The sequence below is a fragment of the Balaenoptera ricei genome, chromosome 5 (genome assembly GCF_028023285.1).
Source record: "Balaenoptera ricei isolate mBalRic1 chromosome 5, mBalRic1.hap2, whole genome shotgun sequence".
NCBI classification, from domain to species: domain Eukaryota; kingdom Metazoa; phylum Chordata; class Mammalia; order Artiodactyla; family Balaenopteridae; genus Balaenoptera; species Balaenoptera ricei.
Genome location: NC_082643.1, coordinates 33,847,440 through 33,862,310, shown reverse-complemented (window position 1 = coordinate 33,862,310; position 14,871 = coordinate 33,847,440). Strand labels below are relative to the sequence as shown.

The 14,871-nt window shown below is 30.9% G+C and overlaps 1 protein-coding gene across 3 annotated transcripts in view; it reads left to right on the top strand.

The window, feature by feature from the left end:
• LRBA (LPS responsive beige-like anchor protein) overlaps positions 1 to 14,871 on the top strand; it is a 737,360-nt gene that overhangs the window by 509,213 nt on the left and 213,276 nt on the right. For all 3 annotated transcript variants that reach the window (XM_059922597.1, XM_059922598.1, XM_059922596.1), the window contains exons 41-42: positions 8,391 to 8,508; positions 10,632 to 10,734. In XM_059922597.1, coding sequence (XP_059778580.1) covers positions 8,391 to 8,508; positions 10,632 to 10,734 — 221 coding nt within the window. The remainder of the gene's footprint in view (positions 1 to 8,390; positions 8,509 to 10,631; positions 10,735 to 14,871) is intronic.

Sequence of the window (14,871 nt, the reverse complement as noted above, 5' to 3'; positions counted from 1 at the left end):
CTGTATGTAGTTTGTGAGGTTGGGCTGACTCTCTATCCATCAGTCAGTGTCTTCCATGTTCCTGGCACCATGTTTGGTATGTGAATAGAAAGATGACTAACACCAGTGGCCTAATCTCAAAAAGCTCCAGGAAGTAGGAACTCCAATCTAGTGAGGGTGTGCAGTGTTATTGAGTTATGCAGTGAAATCCTGTTAACCCTCAAATCTTATTTAAATAGCACTCATAATGTTTTCTGTAATATAGGTCCTTTAAAAAAATAGCTTTTTGGAAGATTGTATCTGAAGCTGAATATGAGCACAGTATTTAGTTTCATACTCTAATGTGGAAGCAAATAAGAACCTATACTAGTCATTTATAATTGACTCTAGCTAAACAAGATGAGTACTTAATAGGAGGAAGAAAGCTAAAAAAAATAAAGTGGAAAAGTATTTCCCTCTAATTAGGAAGAAAATGTCCTGATTTTAGCATCAAGTTCTAATGTAACTTTTTCCTTTTCCTTTTTATTTCTGTTCTCTGTTGTGTTTGAAGAACAAAAGTAAATTTCTTGAAGATAAAGGTTTTCCCTTTAATTAGTTTAAATAGGTTAGTCACCAGAGAATCTTCCAATGACTAAACCATGTTGTATCTGCTACAAAGAGATAAGTAGTCTAGGTACAGGCTGATATTACTCTAATTTGATGATTTGGTTCCTGTATGTAGGGAGGGCGTTTGATACCAATCTGAGATTGAGATTGAGTTCCTAAAGTAAGAATTGGCATTGAGAAGATAGTTTGTGTCCATTGCTTGTTTTAAAAGTATATATTATAGAATATTCCAGCACATTTAAAATTAGGTGGTTTTTTATTAGTGCTGATTTAAATTTAACTCTTTGTTCAGGAATAGAAAGCTCATGACTTTAGAGAGTCAGTGTGCAGAATAGCTAAAAACACTTTGTAACTTGAATTCAGTGACAATAGCATGTCATTCTCACAAGTTTTTGAGAAGTAACTAGGAATCTTTCCAATCTAAATGGAAAAATTATAAGGTATTATTTATATTACTATTTCCTCATATCATACATGTGAGGAAAATTAACTATAAATATTTTTAAAGAAAAAATAATATGGATATTGTTAGCATAAAAAATGCAAAAGTGATTTTGGGAATAGAAAGTTAGTCAGACTTGTATTAAACCATTTTGGGGAGAAAATAGCTAAACTAGAGAAATGTCTTTTTTGACCTTTTTCTAATCTTGAATATAGATTAATGCATAAATTAATGCATGTTTATGTTTAATTTACCTCATTAATAAAATGAAGGGTATTGGTCTAATGATTGTTTTCTCAAGGCATTTGAATTAGACAAAACTCTTTACTGGATAAAGGTAATAAAACTTGATAAGGTACCAGACTGTATATTTTTTAGTAACATTTTTACTACTCCAAAGTATTTAAAATTTTCTTTGTACAAATTTCAAGGTAATTTCTGTATCTCTATACTAAAATCATATGGAACACTTTCACATCTTGTTCATGATAAAACTGACATTGTGACTTTATTTTTATTATATTTTTATCTTAAAAGGTACCTCCAAATCCAAATGTCTCTATTTTAATTCAGGTACTTATCTAAGTTTATTCTACTCTTTTTCTGAAAATTTAATACTTAGCTCTTTATATACTGTTACGAAAAATAAAGTAAGATGCATTTATGTTGCTTATTATTCTTCCTTATTAACCTTTGGTGGTGTATCTGGGTTCTTCCTTCAAAAAAAAAATCAGATTAGAGATATAGTTTAAATTTTTAAAAATCTAAAAATTAGTTGGCTGATGGATAAATACCTTCTTTGTTCTGCTTATTCATTACTATATTTGGCTTTTGACTCGTTAGGATATATACTAAATGTTAGTTCAATAAGAGGTGGCTTTATGATACATCATTTAGAATGCAAATTATTTTTAAGCTGAAGAATACTGAAAATAAAACAGAACCAACTGAATCTGAATTATATACAGGCCAAGGGCTTAAAGGTGCACTACTCCAGCACAAATATTAAATTATGAAATGGGAATTTCAGTTTGCCATAAATCTGTCTGCCATAGCAGCTTAAAATAAAATAGTTTTACCCATCTAAAGCAACATCAATTTGCCAGTCATTGCTTTATGTATCAAAGAGCGTTCTGCGAAAATATCAATATCATTGGTTAATATAAATGAAATTAATTTTTAAAGCTGGGCTAAAGGTTGACATCTGAAAAATTGCATTACTTTGCAGAAGAGAAATTTCTGTCTTCTAGTGAAATTTCAGGTCATGAGGGCAAGTAATTTTCACAATCTTCAATGAGAGCCAGTGAAATATGAACTTCATTGTCACCTAGCCCCAAAGCGATAAGATAAAATGAGCTGATACATCATTTGCTGTGGTTTTATCATCTCCCTCAGTAATTGGAAGAGAAAACCTAAGAGTGTATGTGTTTGTCTGCTCCCCTCTTGCTCCTCCCAGCTGCCCCATCATCCACTCCCAGGCTAAAACCACTTTAGCCCAATCAATACAGAGGTCACATAGCATTTTATTTATATATTTAAAATTTTTCATACTGACTAAGCTGCCAAATAGAACATTAGAATAATGAATATGTTTAATTGAATTTGTCACCCATGAAAATGCTAAGGAGAATACTGTACTGCATCATAGAACTAGTAAGCAGAAGGAGGAAATTTACTATATAGATGAAAAATATCAAATGACTCATAATTAATTTTAAAGGTAATTTTCTTTGTATTCATAACTTTTATACTTTTGTTGTCACTGTTCTGTTCTTTTCCAAGTTTGGGGACATTCTATGTGTTCATGGATATATATTAAATAACAAAATAACCATCTTAAAATTTCTATCAGAGTCAAGTATATGCCATTTTTCAATTCGAAAAGACCTCTAATTTTTGTTTTAAGAATATATCTTTAAAAACTTTACTAACATTTATATAGTTGATGATGAAGTACATCCTTAAACCAACTGGAATTCAGTATTAGAATAAATTTAATGCTATGCTTTGGTATCAAGTTTCAGAGAAAATTACATGCAGCAAAATCCAACAACTATGTTAATACTAGAGTGGTACAAATTTAAAATACTCGATTAAAATTACTTTAAACTATTTTGGTAAAATTGCAATTATCGTAAAAAAACATATTTGCACATGTATTTAGTGGTGAGTTGATAGACTATTTTTAGACTAGTGTCTATGTTGTAACATGTGTTTTCATTTTAAATATATTTCAAATATTTACTGTTTTCCCATATTAAGGTATAATCCTTATGACTAATTTATAATTATGTTCCATGAAAATGGGATATGAATATTTTCTACCTGTGGTATCATTATTTAACTGATGGCATGATTAGTTTATATTTTGTATGCTAAGTTTAAAATGTTTTTCTTGATGTTAAATATATATCCATATGCTTTGGAAATGGTTTTGTTATGAAATTTTAAGTACTATTGTTTGTATATTTTTTCTAATTTTACTTTTATTATTGAATTCTTCAGAAATCTGTGGAATTCTCTGAAAGAGTAAAACGTTTCCAAAAATTGGTGAATATTTGGGACTAAGATATGCAGTGCTAGCTGTAAACATTAAGAATAGTGTTTTTAAAAACACTTTTTATTGATTCTATATGTGCAGACTCCCATGTAAATATTTCTTATTTTTGAGGTTAAAACATTCGATCACTTTTTAATATCTTTCCCTTTAAAAAGAATTTGAAAGCATTTTATATTTATTGAGGGTGGATTTTTGAAAACAAAACCTTTTTTTACTTAAGTGGAACAAATATGGCTATATTTTCAGAGACTATTTTAAATCTATTTTTTGAACATACCTGATATTCAGTAAATAACAGTATCTTGCAGTTGGGCAATAAATGCAGGTTTCTTTTTTATTCTTTCATGAGGATGAGAAAGCAGAAGAAAGTGTTATTTGGATAAATTTGTTAGCTTTTCAAAATGAATGGTTAAAGGTGAAAAATACTTTGCTTTCAAGCCAATTAATGCAACAGGGTGAAGAAATTTTCCCATGTATTCATAGTATACTATTTGAAGTGTAGAATAAAAACTGTGTACTATTCAGGCAAAATAATAAATCCTTTTTCAGAGTCACAATTTTCAGATAAAAATTTTAAAGAAAATATGTTTGATATTTTTAATGTAAAGAAATAGTATATATGCTTTTATATGTGTGTGAGTATATATATATGTATAATTAAATACTGATTTCTTTTTTCCCTCTCTACAACCTTATGTCAACATTTAACCAATAAACTATCTTTGTTCAAATAAATTATTAAAATATGACAGTTGAATTCACTAATAATAATACTAATGATATGAAAACAAGGAGGTAAACATTCAAAGAGAGTGCTGAGGGCTTAAGCTTTCAAGCTATTCAAGACTTGTGGTCATAACTGCAGAGCAATGGTAATGATACGGTTTCCATAGCAACTGATTCATTGGAGGGCTAGACCTCTGTCTAGGGTGCTGTCAGTGTATGTAGAGTTTCAGTGAACAGAAAGTCCCAAAGAAGGGTCTGCTTCTACCTAATCCAGTTTTAATTGAACTCTAGAGACTTTGAAGTGAAGCCTCAGACCAGGAATATACCAGTCCAATAAGAAATAAACCTCTTGCTGAGCTAGGCCTCAGCTGCTTTTCAGTACTGACACCTTTTCCTAATGAATACTTAAAAGAAATGTTATTATATCAATTTCAGCTAGTAGTTCTGTTAGTTAAGAGATTCTTTGTTTCTATTTTAAATCCCGCTATCTTGACCATAGGTGTAGAATTTCATTTGTTACTTTTTTTTTAAGTCAGTCTAATTTTTTGTGTGTAAGATTTTAAATTTTGATAGCTTTGGCAATTTTAAATAATTTTCTGTCTCTCCTCCTGTTTCTTTTTCTCTAAGTTTTAAAACACTACTTTACCTGCTTATATTTAACTCTGATTGCACACGGTCATACATTCAGTATGATACCATTGATATCAAGTTTGAAAACATGTAGAACAATTCTGGATATCATTTGTGGATGTATATGTACTAATAGTATAAAAACTTACATGGGAATGATAAACCTCAAAACACGGATAGTGATTGGCTCTGATGAAGGAGGAAAATGGTATCAGGAAGGGTTATATATGGGAATTTCAACATTATCTGTAATGCTTTATGAGTTTTTAAAATATATAGGACAGTGTGGCAAAATGTTAGGATTTTCTAAGGTTCAGTAATGGGTACATGGGGCTTATGTCATTTTCTGTAGTTTTGTGTATGTTTGACATTTGGTAATAAAACAAATTTTAAAGGATCATACCACTTGCTATATTTCAAGTATATTTTTAAAATAACTATACTGCTTAAAGGAATGGGATATAACTTGAACTTTTTGATTGATTGAAAAACTATTACATGAAAAATCTTGTAGCAGTGTTTTAGTATACTTCTGCTAGTAATTGAAATAGTCTAGAAAATAATTAAATCTTTAGTTGCATGACCATGATCTTGCAATGATTGGCATCACCATTATGAGCAACAATACTTGTTATATAGCTTTTTAGTATATAAGAGGTAGAATTTTCAGACCAGTGTGTGATATTTTTAGCATATGACAGAGCTTAAAGACTAATGCTTTGTTGTTTATTTTTGTTTGATTTTCCTCTTTCACTTTTAACACAAGTACAGGAAAACAAATGTAGTTGATTAAAATTTCTGATGAGTTGAGTTCTAGTTTAACAAACATTTAAACCCTTTTTTAGAAATGTGACAATGTAGTATATAAGTAAGCTCTGGACATTTGGATTAGAAAACCTGGGAGGAGGCCAGACTTTGCCACTAACTTCCCAAGGGACTTTGTATTAAGTATTTATCTTGTTTAAGTCTCATTTTCCTTATTAATAGTTGGATAGATTGGGCTACAAGTGTTACAGAACATGTATTGGATTCTCTACTACTTGATAAGTTAAGTATGGCAAACTCTAATACCAATGGAAACTAGACAGATAGTAAATGAGTGAGTGAGTGGAGACTTTCAAAACGGAGACTGCATGCCAGTTGTACTATGTGGCATATATAGATCTAGGTTTGACAGATGCTCCAGTTTTTCCTGAGAAACCAGAGATCTGAATATTTATGTAAATAACCATTTTCTCAAGTATTTTCAACTACTTGAAATTTTGGGAAAATACCATACGGCCCCCCCCAAAAATTAATGTGGGTCATATATGGAATTCTGGTTGCCATTCATTGATTCATTTAATCATTCCAAAACATCTACTTTGTGTCAGACCTTGTTCTAGAAGATGGAAATAGAGTGCATTCAAAGCCTTTGGTCTAATAGAACTTAGATTCTAGTATTCTAGTGCTGAAGAGAGGCAATAGACAAGCAAGGAAATATTGTAATTTCTGGTGGTAAGTGTTATGAAGGAAATCTGATGAGTTTGGGGTGGGATGAGGCAGTAGTGGCAGAAGTGGGGTTTAGATCCTGTGGCTTCTCTAAGGAGGTGACATTTGGGCAGAAACGTGACTGTGAGGATGAGCCAGCCATATGAAGATCTGGGAGAAGAACATTCCAAGCAGAGGAGAAAGCAAGTATAACGGCCCTGAGGAAGAATGAGTTGGGCTCATCAGACAGTCCCAGATATAAGTCTTTATAAACAGTTATAAAGAGCTTCAGAGTTTATTATGCATGTAATGCAGAGCCATTGGATGGTATTAAATATACGAGTATATGATCTGATTTATACTTAAAAAGTTTTTTTTTTTTTTTGGCTCTTCTGGTCATAGTAGATTCTCCAGGTAAGATTAGAAGGAGAGAGACCAGTCAGGAGGCCACTGCAGACTCTGAAGCCTTGGAGCTACTGGTTGTGATCGGAGAAAGGGGTGCATGTGACCTCTGGTTTAAAAAACTATTTGAGAGTAGAACCGATATTTTTTCCTCTCTTTTTCTCCTAATTTCTCTTGATCTTACTTACATAGGTATTGATTGTATGAAAGAGATAGTAGGATTTTCTCTATCACCTGTTTAAAAGCTGAAAGTGTGATTAGTTATTTGGGACTTTGAATTGTTGTCTTGTTTTTTCAAAAAACACCGAGCCTAAGAATTGTACCCAGTCTTTCATTTCTAGATTTTGTGGTACCAGAAATAGAATAATTTCTGTAGAAAAATCTAAATACATATTTGGTGAGTTAAATAATGTTGCTCTCTTTTTTTTTTTCCAAAAAAACCCCCTGTATTTTGCATTGAGGAATGTAGTTGTTTTACAATTAAGATCTAGAAAATGGAAATCAAAAATGAACATTTACATAGGATACATTCTTACTATTCATTATTTTTCCTCTCTTTGCTTATCCTGTCTTTGTCCTTACAATGCAATATCATAATCAAATGTCATTTTATTTGTATTTTTTAATGGTGGTTACTTTTGAGAAATTTAAGTTGTTTAACTTAATTTGCTGTCATGGATTTTCATCAGTATTTGATAGCAAATACATCTCATTTTCTTCATTAATATTCTGTGAAGTACTAGTGTGGAGAAATTCCAGTTCTGGTTTTCATTTAACACCTTCATAATTAAGCTTTTGAAATGAACTTTTTAAAAAACAAAACTTGAATAACAAAGCAACAAAGTGGCTTAGGACTAAAGACAGGATTACTTTGAGTTGGCAAAGATTCTAAGCCATTGCGTCTGTCACATGGGATGACAAGAATTGTAACAAGTCACTCTGACAACCTCCTACTCCATAGAGAGATTATGCTGAGTTCATTCGCAGGTTTGTGTTTAGCCTAGCTGACAAGATGATACTTAACCTCTCATACAGTCAGTCTTTGTGCTTTCTGAATGAGTGACTGTTGCCTTAACAGTGACCTTATAAGTGTGATTTTTTGAAGTTATGATCTTAAATTTGTAATTTTAAAGTATGTAAAAAGTATTTCTGGATATGTTATTATCATATTATATGAAACTGAATTTTATATGTCATCTGTAAGCATGTAGGACATTCTTTTCAGGTCTTCTTTTTAAGGGCTGTCTAAAATTTTGCTTTCTATAATATGACTCAAAAATCAATCAATCAGTAATGCAATATGTATTTCCTGAAAAGCAGTAGACTACATCATTGCTTTAAAAGGCCCCCAAATATATTTATAAATAGATGTGTTACAATTTTGTTCTGCTTTTTCATTTAAACATCATTTTTCATGAACTGCAATCTATTTTCTTAGTCACCCTCCAAATTATTTCAATAACTATTCAGTTCTTAGAAATTATTTTTCTTAATAGGGACTTTTCTGTTTTAATTGGGGGGAAGAACAAAAAAATTCTATTGTTACTTACTCTGGATTCTTTTTTTCCTCACTAGATCCTGGCATATACAGAAGGGCTGCATGGAAAATGGCTGTTCACAGAGATACGATCGATCTTTTCTCGTCGTTATCTTTTGCAAAATACAGCCCTGGAGATCTTTATGGCAAACAGAGGTAATATGTTGCAGACGTATATTGTTACAAAGCTAACCTCCATCTCCTTAAGATTTCATTTTGAACATACCATATTGTTTCCATTTAGACAGAATTTTGTAGCCCACTCTCTGTCCTACTGACCTCTTTTTGAACCACGTGCATCTTCATGGTTTTTCCCCCTTTGGTCACTCTTAGAAATATCTGTAGTAATTTATTTTTCTGGCCAAATCACAAATTAGTGCAGTGCTTTATAAATATGGGGGATAACTACCCATTTAATCAGTCGTAGAGTTTTCATAATGCTCTGATGCTTAAACTCCTTCTGGAAGGTGGTTGCATTTCGAGAAGGGAGAGGGTAATCAAATGATTCATACATTTATTTAATTTTTTGTCTAATCTATTGCCATTTATAAAGGGACCATCAGAAAATGGTACTGAACTGTCCTGGTTGCTTTGTATTACATCATTCTTGAAAGAACTAAAATTCAATTTGTGGGTTTAGAATTGAACTTGGTGAAATTCATTAAGACAAAAAAGAGAGACAAGGTGAACTTGAAGGAAAAGCATCGTTGGGTATGAGTGGAGGTGTACAAGGGAGAATATGTAAAACCTTGTGATTTATTGTACATACTCATTTCATTTAAATAGATTTAAGTTTTCTTATTTTCTCTTTCTATAATCTACAAGTTATCATTTAAAAAATCTACACATAATGTATATTCCATACATACTTTCTTTTTTAATGAAATCATATATTTTAGGGAATGCAGATTTCTTTAGGAAAAGATGTTTTTCCCTTCCATATTTGGTCTTCTCCCACACACATACCTTTTTTTCTAATGTAAACATTATTCATCCAGGCAAATAATCAAGTGAATGCTTCACACTTTAGTTCAGTCTGCATTCTTGCTGTCCCAAAGGGGTTTCAACCTTACAATATTTATTACTTGCTCATCTTCATTTATTTTCCTTCTTTGAAATTTCTCATGCATCCTTGCTTTGTATCTTTGTGTGTTTTTCTATTGCCTTTCCCTCATGGCCTTGGTCACCTGCCATAACCTGAGTTTTTCCTTTTTTTCCCCCCTGTATTCAATGTAATAGTGGATATGTAAGAAAGGCTTATTAAAAAGTTATGTTGGATATGTATATGACAGTTCTAAATATATTTTAGGTGTTTAGTGGATGATCATATAATTATTTACCTAAAACATGTTATAAAGCCTGTGTTTAAAAATTGCACTAACACTGATAAAATTTTTTGGCTCGTAGTATTTTTTTAGGCTAGGTGGAGAAGAAGGATCATCTTCTAGATGAGTACTTGTAGATTATTTATGGTTTTGATACAGAAGTTAATATAATTAAAATTTCAAGACTAACCAAATTAATATCTTCTAAATTCTCTGTCATGATTTTATGACTTTGTTATTTTCATATTTTTTAAGAAGGATAAAAATTTATAGATGACTGTCATAAATTAACATTTGTATGCTGAATATATTTATATATATGATGTACATTTATTGATATTCTCAAAATGTGTAATTATTGAGATAGAAATGATTAAAAAGCATTTAAATTGATTATTGACCAGAGAAGAAAAATTTTTCTTCAGGTCACACATTGTTCTGGATTATAGGAACATACAAAGCATAAACATATAAGGATTGTAAAGAGAATATTTTTTTAAGCTGTTGATGATTAGTAGTAAGTACAGCTGACAGTTTATTAGCTGTATATGTAGACTTTTGGGTATTAGATTGTTAAATATATAATCTTAAAAATTTAAAGGTCTTTATAGAAATTCACAGATATATTTTTAACTTGCTAAAATTCAATTTTGCAAATTTGAAGTTGTAACAAGATAAAATCTCAACTTCATGTCACATTAATGCAACAATAGTTGTTATTAGTTCTGACAGTATTTAGAGAAGGAACTGTTTGTGGTAGTTCATGAGTAAAATGAGTATCATCACCGGCATATTAATGCTAAAACTTGATATATACTATAATAAAAGTAATACGGTAAGAATTCTATTTAAAAGATACCTGAACTAAGAGTAAACATTTTATTGGACCAAGAAGTCAGTTTTCCAGAAAGAAAATCATATTTCATTCTAACTTTTAAAAATTATTTTTCCTAGTTGCTATAATGTTCAACTTCCCAGACCCTGCAACAGTAAAGAAAGTGGTTAACTATCTACCTCGTGTTGGTATTGGAACCAGTTTTGGATTGCTTCAAACCAGGTGCTGTTTTATATGTGAAAAATATGGAAAATAATCTGTATTAATATTTGTTCTAATTTGTTTTGAAATGCATGACCTTCTGTTTTATGCTTCATTGTAAATGATGATTATTAGTTTACTGTTTTGAGTCAACTGAACTTCTGTCTGAAGAAACTAGAAAAAGAGGAACATATGTAAATTAAACTAATCTGAAAAAAAAAATAAACAAAGGCAGAACATCAATGAAAAGGAAAACAAAAACAATAAAGAAAAATCAATGCAATGAAAAATTGTTTCTCTGAAAAGATTAATAAGTGTAATAAATATCTATACCAGACTTACGAAAAAAAGACACAAATTGCCAATATCAGAATGAAAGAAGGGGTATCACTACAGATCCTATAGATATTTTAAAAAAATAAGGAAATATTATGAATAAATTTATGCCACTTAGGCAACTTAGATGAAATGGGCAGATTCCATGAAAGAGACAAACTGTCAAATCTCACTAATGAAAATGGATAACTTTAATAACTCTACAGAGGAAATTGAATTCGTAGCTTAAAATCTTCTAACAGAAAATTCCTAGCTCAAATGGTTTCATTGGCAAATTCTATCAAATGTTTAATGAAGAAGTAATATAATTTCTGGGAAAACTCTTACAGATAATAGAAAAGAAGGATAAGTTTCCCAAGTAATTCTGTGAGGCCAGCATTACCTGAATTCCAAATCCACAAAAAAGCATTACCAGAAAAGGAAACTAAAGACCATCTTGATTGAAAAGGAAGAAATAAAACTGTCTTTATCAGTATATATACATGACTTAATGTGAAATTACCAGGGAAACTGCAAAATTTTTAAAAAGAAAAAAAGCTATTAGAACTCATAAACAACAAATGTAAAATAGATAGGTAGTGGGAAGCAGCTGCATAGCACAGGGAGATCAGCTCAGTGCTTTGTGACCACTTAGAAGGGTGGGATAGGAAGGGTGGGAGGGAGATGCAAGAGGGAGCGGATATGGGGATATATGTATACATATAGCTGATGCACTTAGTTATACAGCAGAAACTAACACAACATTGTAAAGCAATTATACTCCAATAAAGATGTTAAATATATACATATATAAATAAATAAAAAAATAAATAAATAGGGGGAAAAACCCTCATAAAAGAGTTTAGCTATTTCATAGCATACATAATTTTATTCCTGTATACTAGCAATGAACAATTGGAAATTGGAACTAAAGTACTGCTTAAATAGTATCAAAAATTTAAATAACTGTGGATATATTTGAAAATATATTCTTAAGACTTGTTCACTGAAAACTATAAACACTGTTTAGGAAAATGAAAGAAACCTAAAAATGGAAAGTTGTACTATACCATGTTCATGAACTGGAAGACTCGATATAAGTAAGATGTTAGTTCTCTCCAAACAGATCTATAGGTTCAAAGCAATCCTATCCAAAATCCTAAAAGGCTCTTTTGAAGAAATTGACAAGCTGATTGTAAAATTTAAATGGAAATGCAAATATCTAGAATTGCTAAGACAATTTTGAAAAAGAAAACGTTGGAGGACTTTATCTGATTTTGACTTAATATAAAATTACATTAACTAGTGTAGTTTGGTAGTTTTGTAAAATTGACTTATAGAGCAATAGAATATAATTGTGTCCAGAAATAGGCCCATCCATAAATGGTCAATTTGATTTTCAACAAAGGTATCAAGATATGTCCATGGGAAAAGATAGTTTCTTCAACAAATGGTGGTCAACAATTGCATATCCATATGCAAAAAAAACCCCAAAAACAAAAAACAAACCCAAAACAAAAAAACCCCACCTCATCCTTTATCTCAAAATGTAATATATGAACTCAAAATGTAACATAAATGAACTCGGATTAACTCAAAATGTAATATAACCTAAATGTAAGTGCCAAAGTGAAATTTCCTAAAGAAAACATAGGAGAAAAATCTTTGTGACCTTGAGTTAGGCAAAGATTTCTTAGATAAGATTTTTTAAAGAATCATCAATTGGCCTTTCAAATTAAAAACATTTGCTTTTGAAAGACACTCTTAAGAAAATGAAACGATATGCTCTAGGCTGGGTTAAAATAGTTCAAATTATGTGTGACAAAGGATTTATATACAGAATATATAAGAAACTCTTACATTTAATTACAAGACAAGCAATCTGTTTTTAAAAAATAAGTAGAAGATTTGAACAGATACTTCAGCAAAGAATAGATACAAATATCAAACACATGAAATGATGCCAAACATCAGTAGTAATCAAGGAAATGCCAGTTAAAACCACAGTGTGATCTCATGGCACACCTATTAGAATGACTTTTTAAAAACTGATAACAACAAGAGCTAATAAGAATGCAGAGTACCTGGAACTTCACATGTTGTTGATGGGAAAGTCAGCAGTTTTGCAGTTTCATATAAAATTAACCATACACTTACCATACATCCCAGTAGTCTCACTCAAAGGCATTTACCCTAGAGAAATGAAAATATGTATATTCATGTAGTGACCTATTCACAAATGTTTATAGCAGCTATATTCACAGTCACAAAAAAAATGGATATAGCCAACATGGTCCTCAACTAGTAAGTGGACGAATTATGGTACATTCAACCATACAACAGGATATACTGCTCAACAATAAAAAGGAATAAGCTACTAAAATACAGAACAAGGCAGATGAATTTAAAAAGTATTATGTTCGATGAAAGAAGGCAACACAAAAGATTACATTTTGTGTGATTCCATTTATATGACCTTTTGGAAAAAATAGAACTACTTGGACAGAAATCAGATCAGTGGTTTCAAGAGATTGGAGGTGAAGAGGGAGGATTAGTTACAAAGGAGGGTGTGAGGGAACCTTTTGATAACATGGAAATATTTCCTGTCTTGATTGTTGTGGTGTTACACAACTCTCTTTGTTTGGCAAAACTCATTGCATTGTATACCTAAAAAAGGATGAATTTTATGCTATGTAAAGAAATCAGTAAACCTGATTTTCAAAAACAGAAAAAGATAAAGAATGTGAAATCAATATACAGTATCAGGAACACTAGAACTATGCTAGTAGGAATGCAAATTCGTATAGTCACTTTGGAAAATTTGCCAGATTTCTTATTAAGTTAAATATACACTTAATTTATGTCCTGTCAGTTCCACTCCTAGGTGTTTACCAAGAGTAATGAAAATATATGTGCACACATTCACTTGTAAGCAAATGTTATTCATGTAGTCCCAAACTGAAAACATTTCTAGTTCCATCAACTGTAAATGGATCAACAGATTGCACTGCATCCACGCAATGAAATACTACTCAGAAATAAAAAGGAATTGAGTACGTGCAACAACGTGGATGCCACATGCAACAACGTGGATGACTCTCAGAAACATTGTGCTGAGTAAAAGAAGTTAAGCACCGTGGGCTACGTACATCATAGCCATGGGCTATGATTCTACTTACATGAAATGACTGAAAAATTATGTGAAATTATATGACTCTATTTATATGAAATTGTTGAAAAAACAGAAGCATATAGTGACAGAAAGCAGATCATTGGTTGCCAGGAGCCAGACACTGGGACAAAGGAATTAGCTTTTTGGAGTCTTTCTATGATGGTTGGTTACAGAAATAGGTATATTCAAAACTTACTAAACTATACACTTAAGTTTAGTAAATGTTATTATATTAAATTTTATCTCAACAAAGATCATAGAAAAATAGGCTCTCTATATTTAAAATATCTAAGTTACAAAAGTGCTTATTACATACCCATTTTCAAATGTACCATTATTTAACATGTATGATAAATCAGATTAAAATTTTTAATCATTTTGATAAAAATGATTAGACTTTGCTTTATTATGTCGTATTTGTTGTAATTTTTTTCTCTGTTGATGTAAATATCGAATCCATATATTAAGGATTTTGAATACAACATAGTTAATTAAAACTTTTATCTTTAACCTCTGGTAAACAGAGTTCAAATATTAACTTTGTGTATACATATGGACTTAATAACTAGTATTTATATTGTTCAAAGTAACTTAATAACTACTTGAAAGGAATGTTAAAATGCCAAAAAGCATCTCTCACAGTACAGGGAATTGGGAAAGTGTGGGGTTAT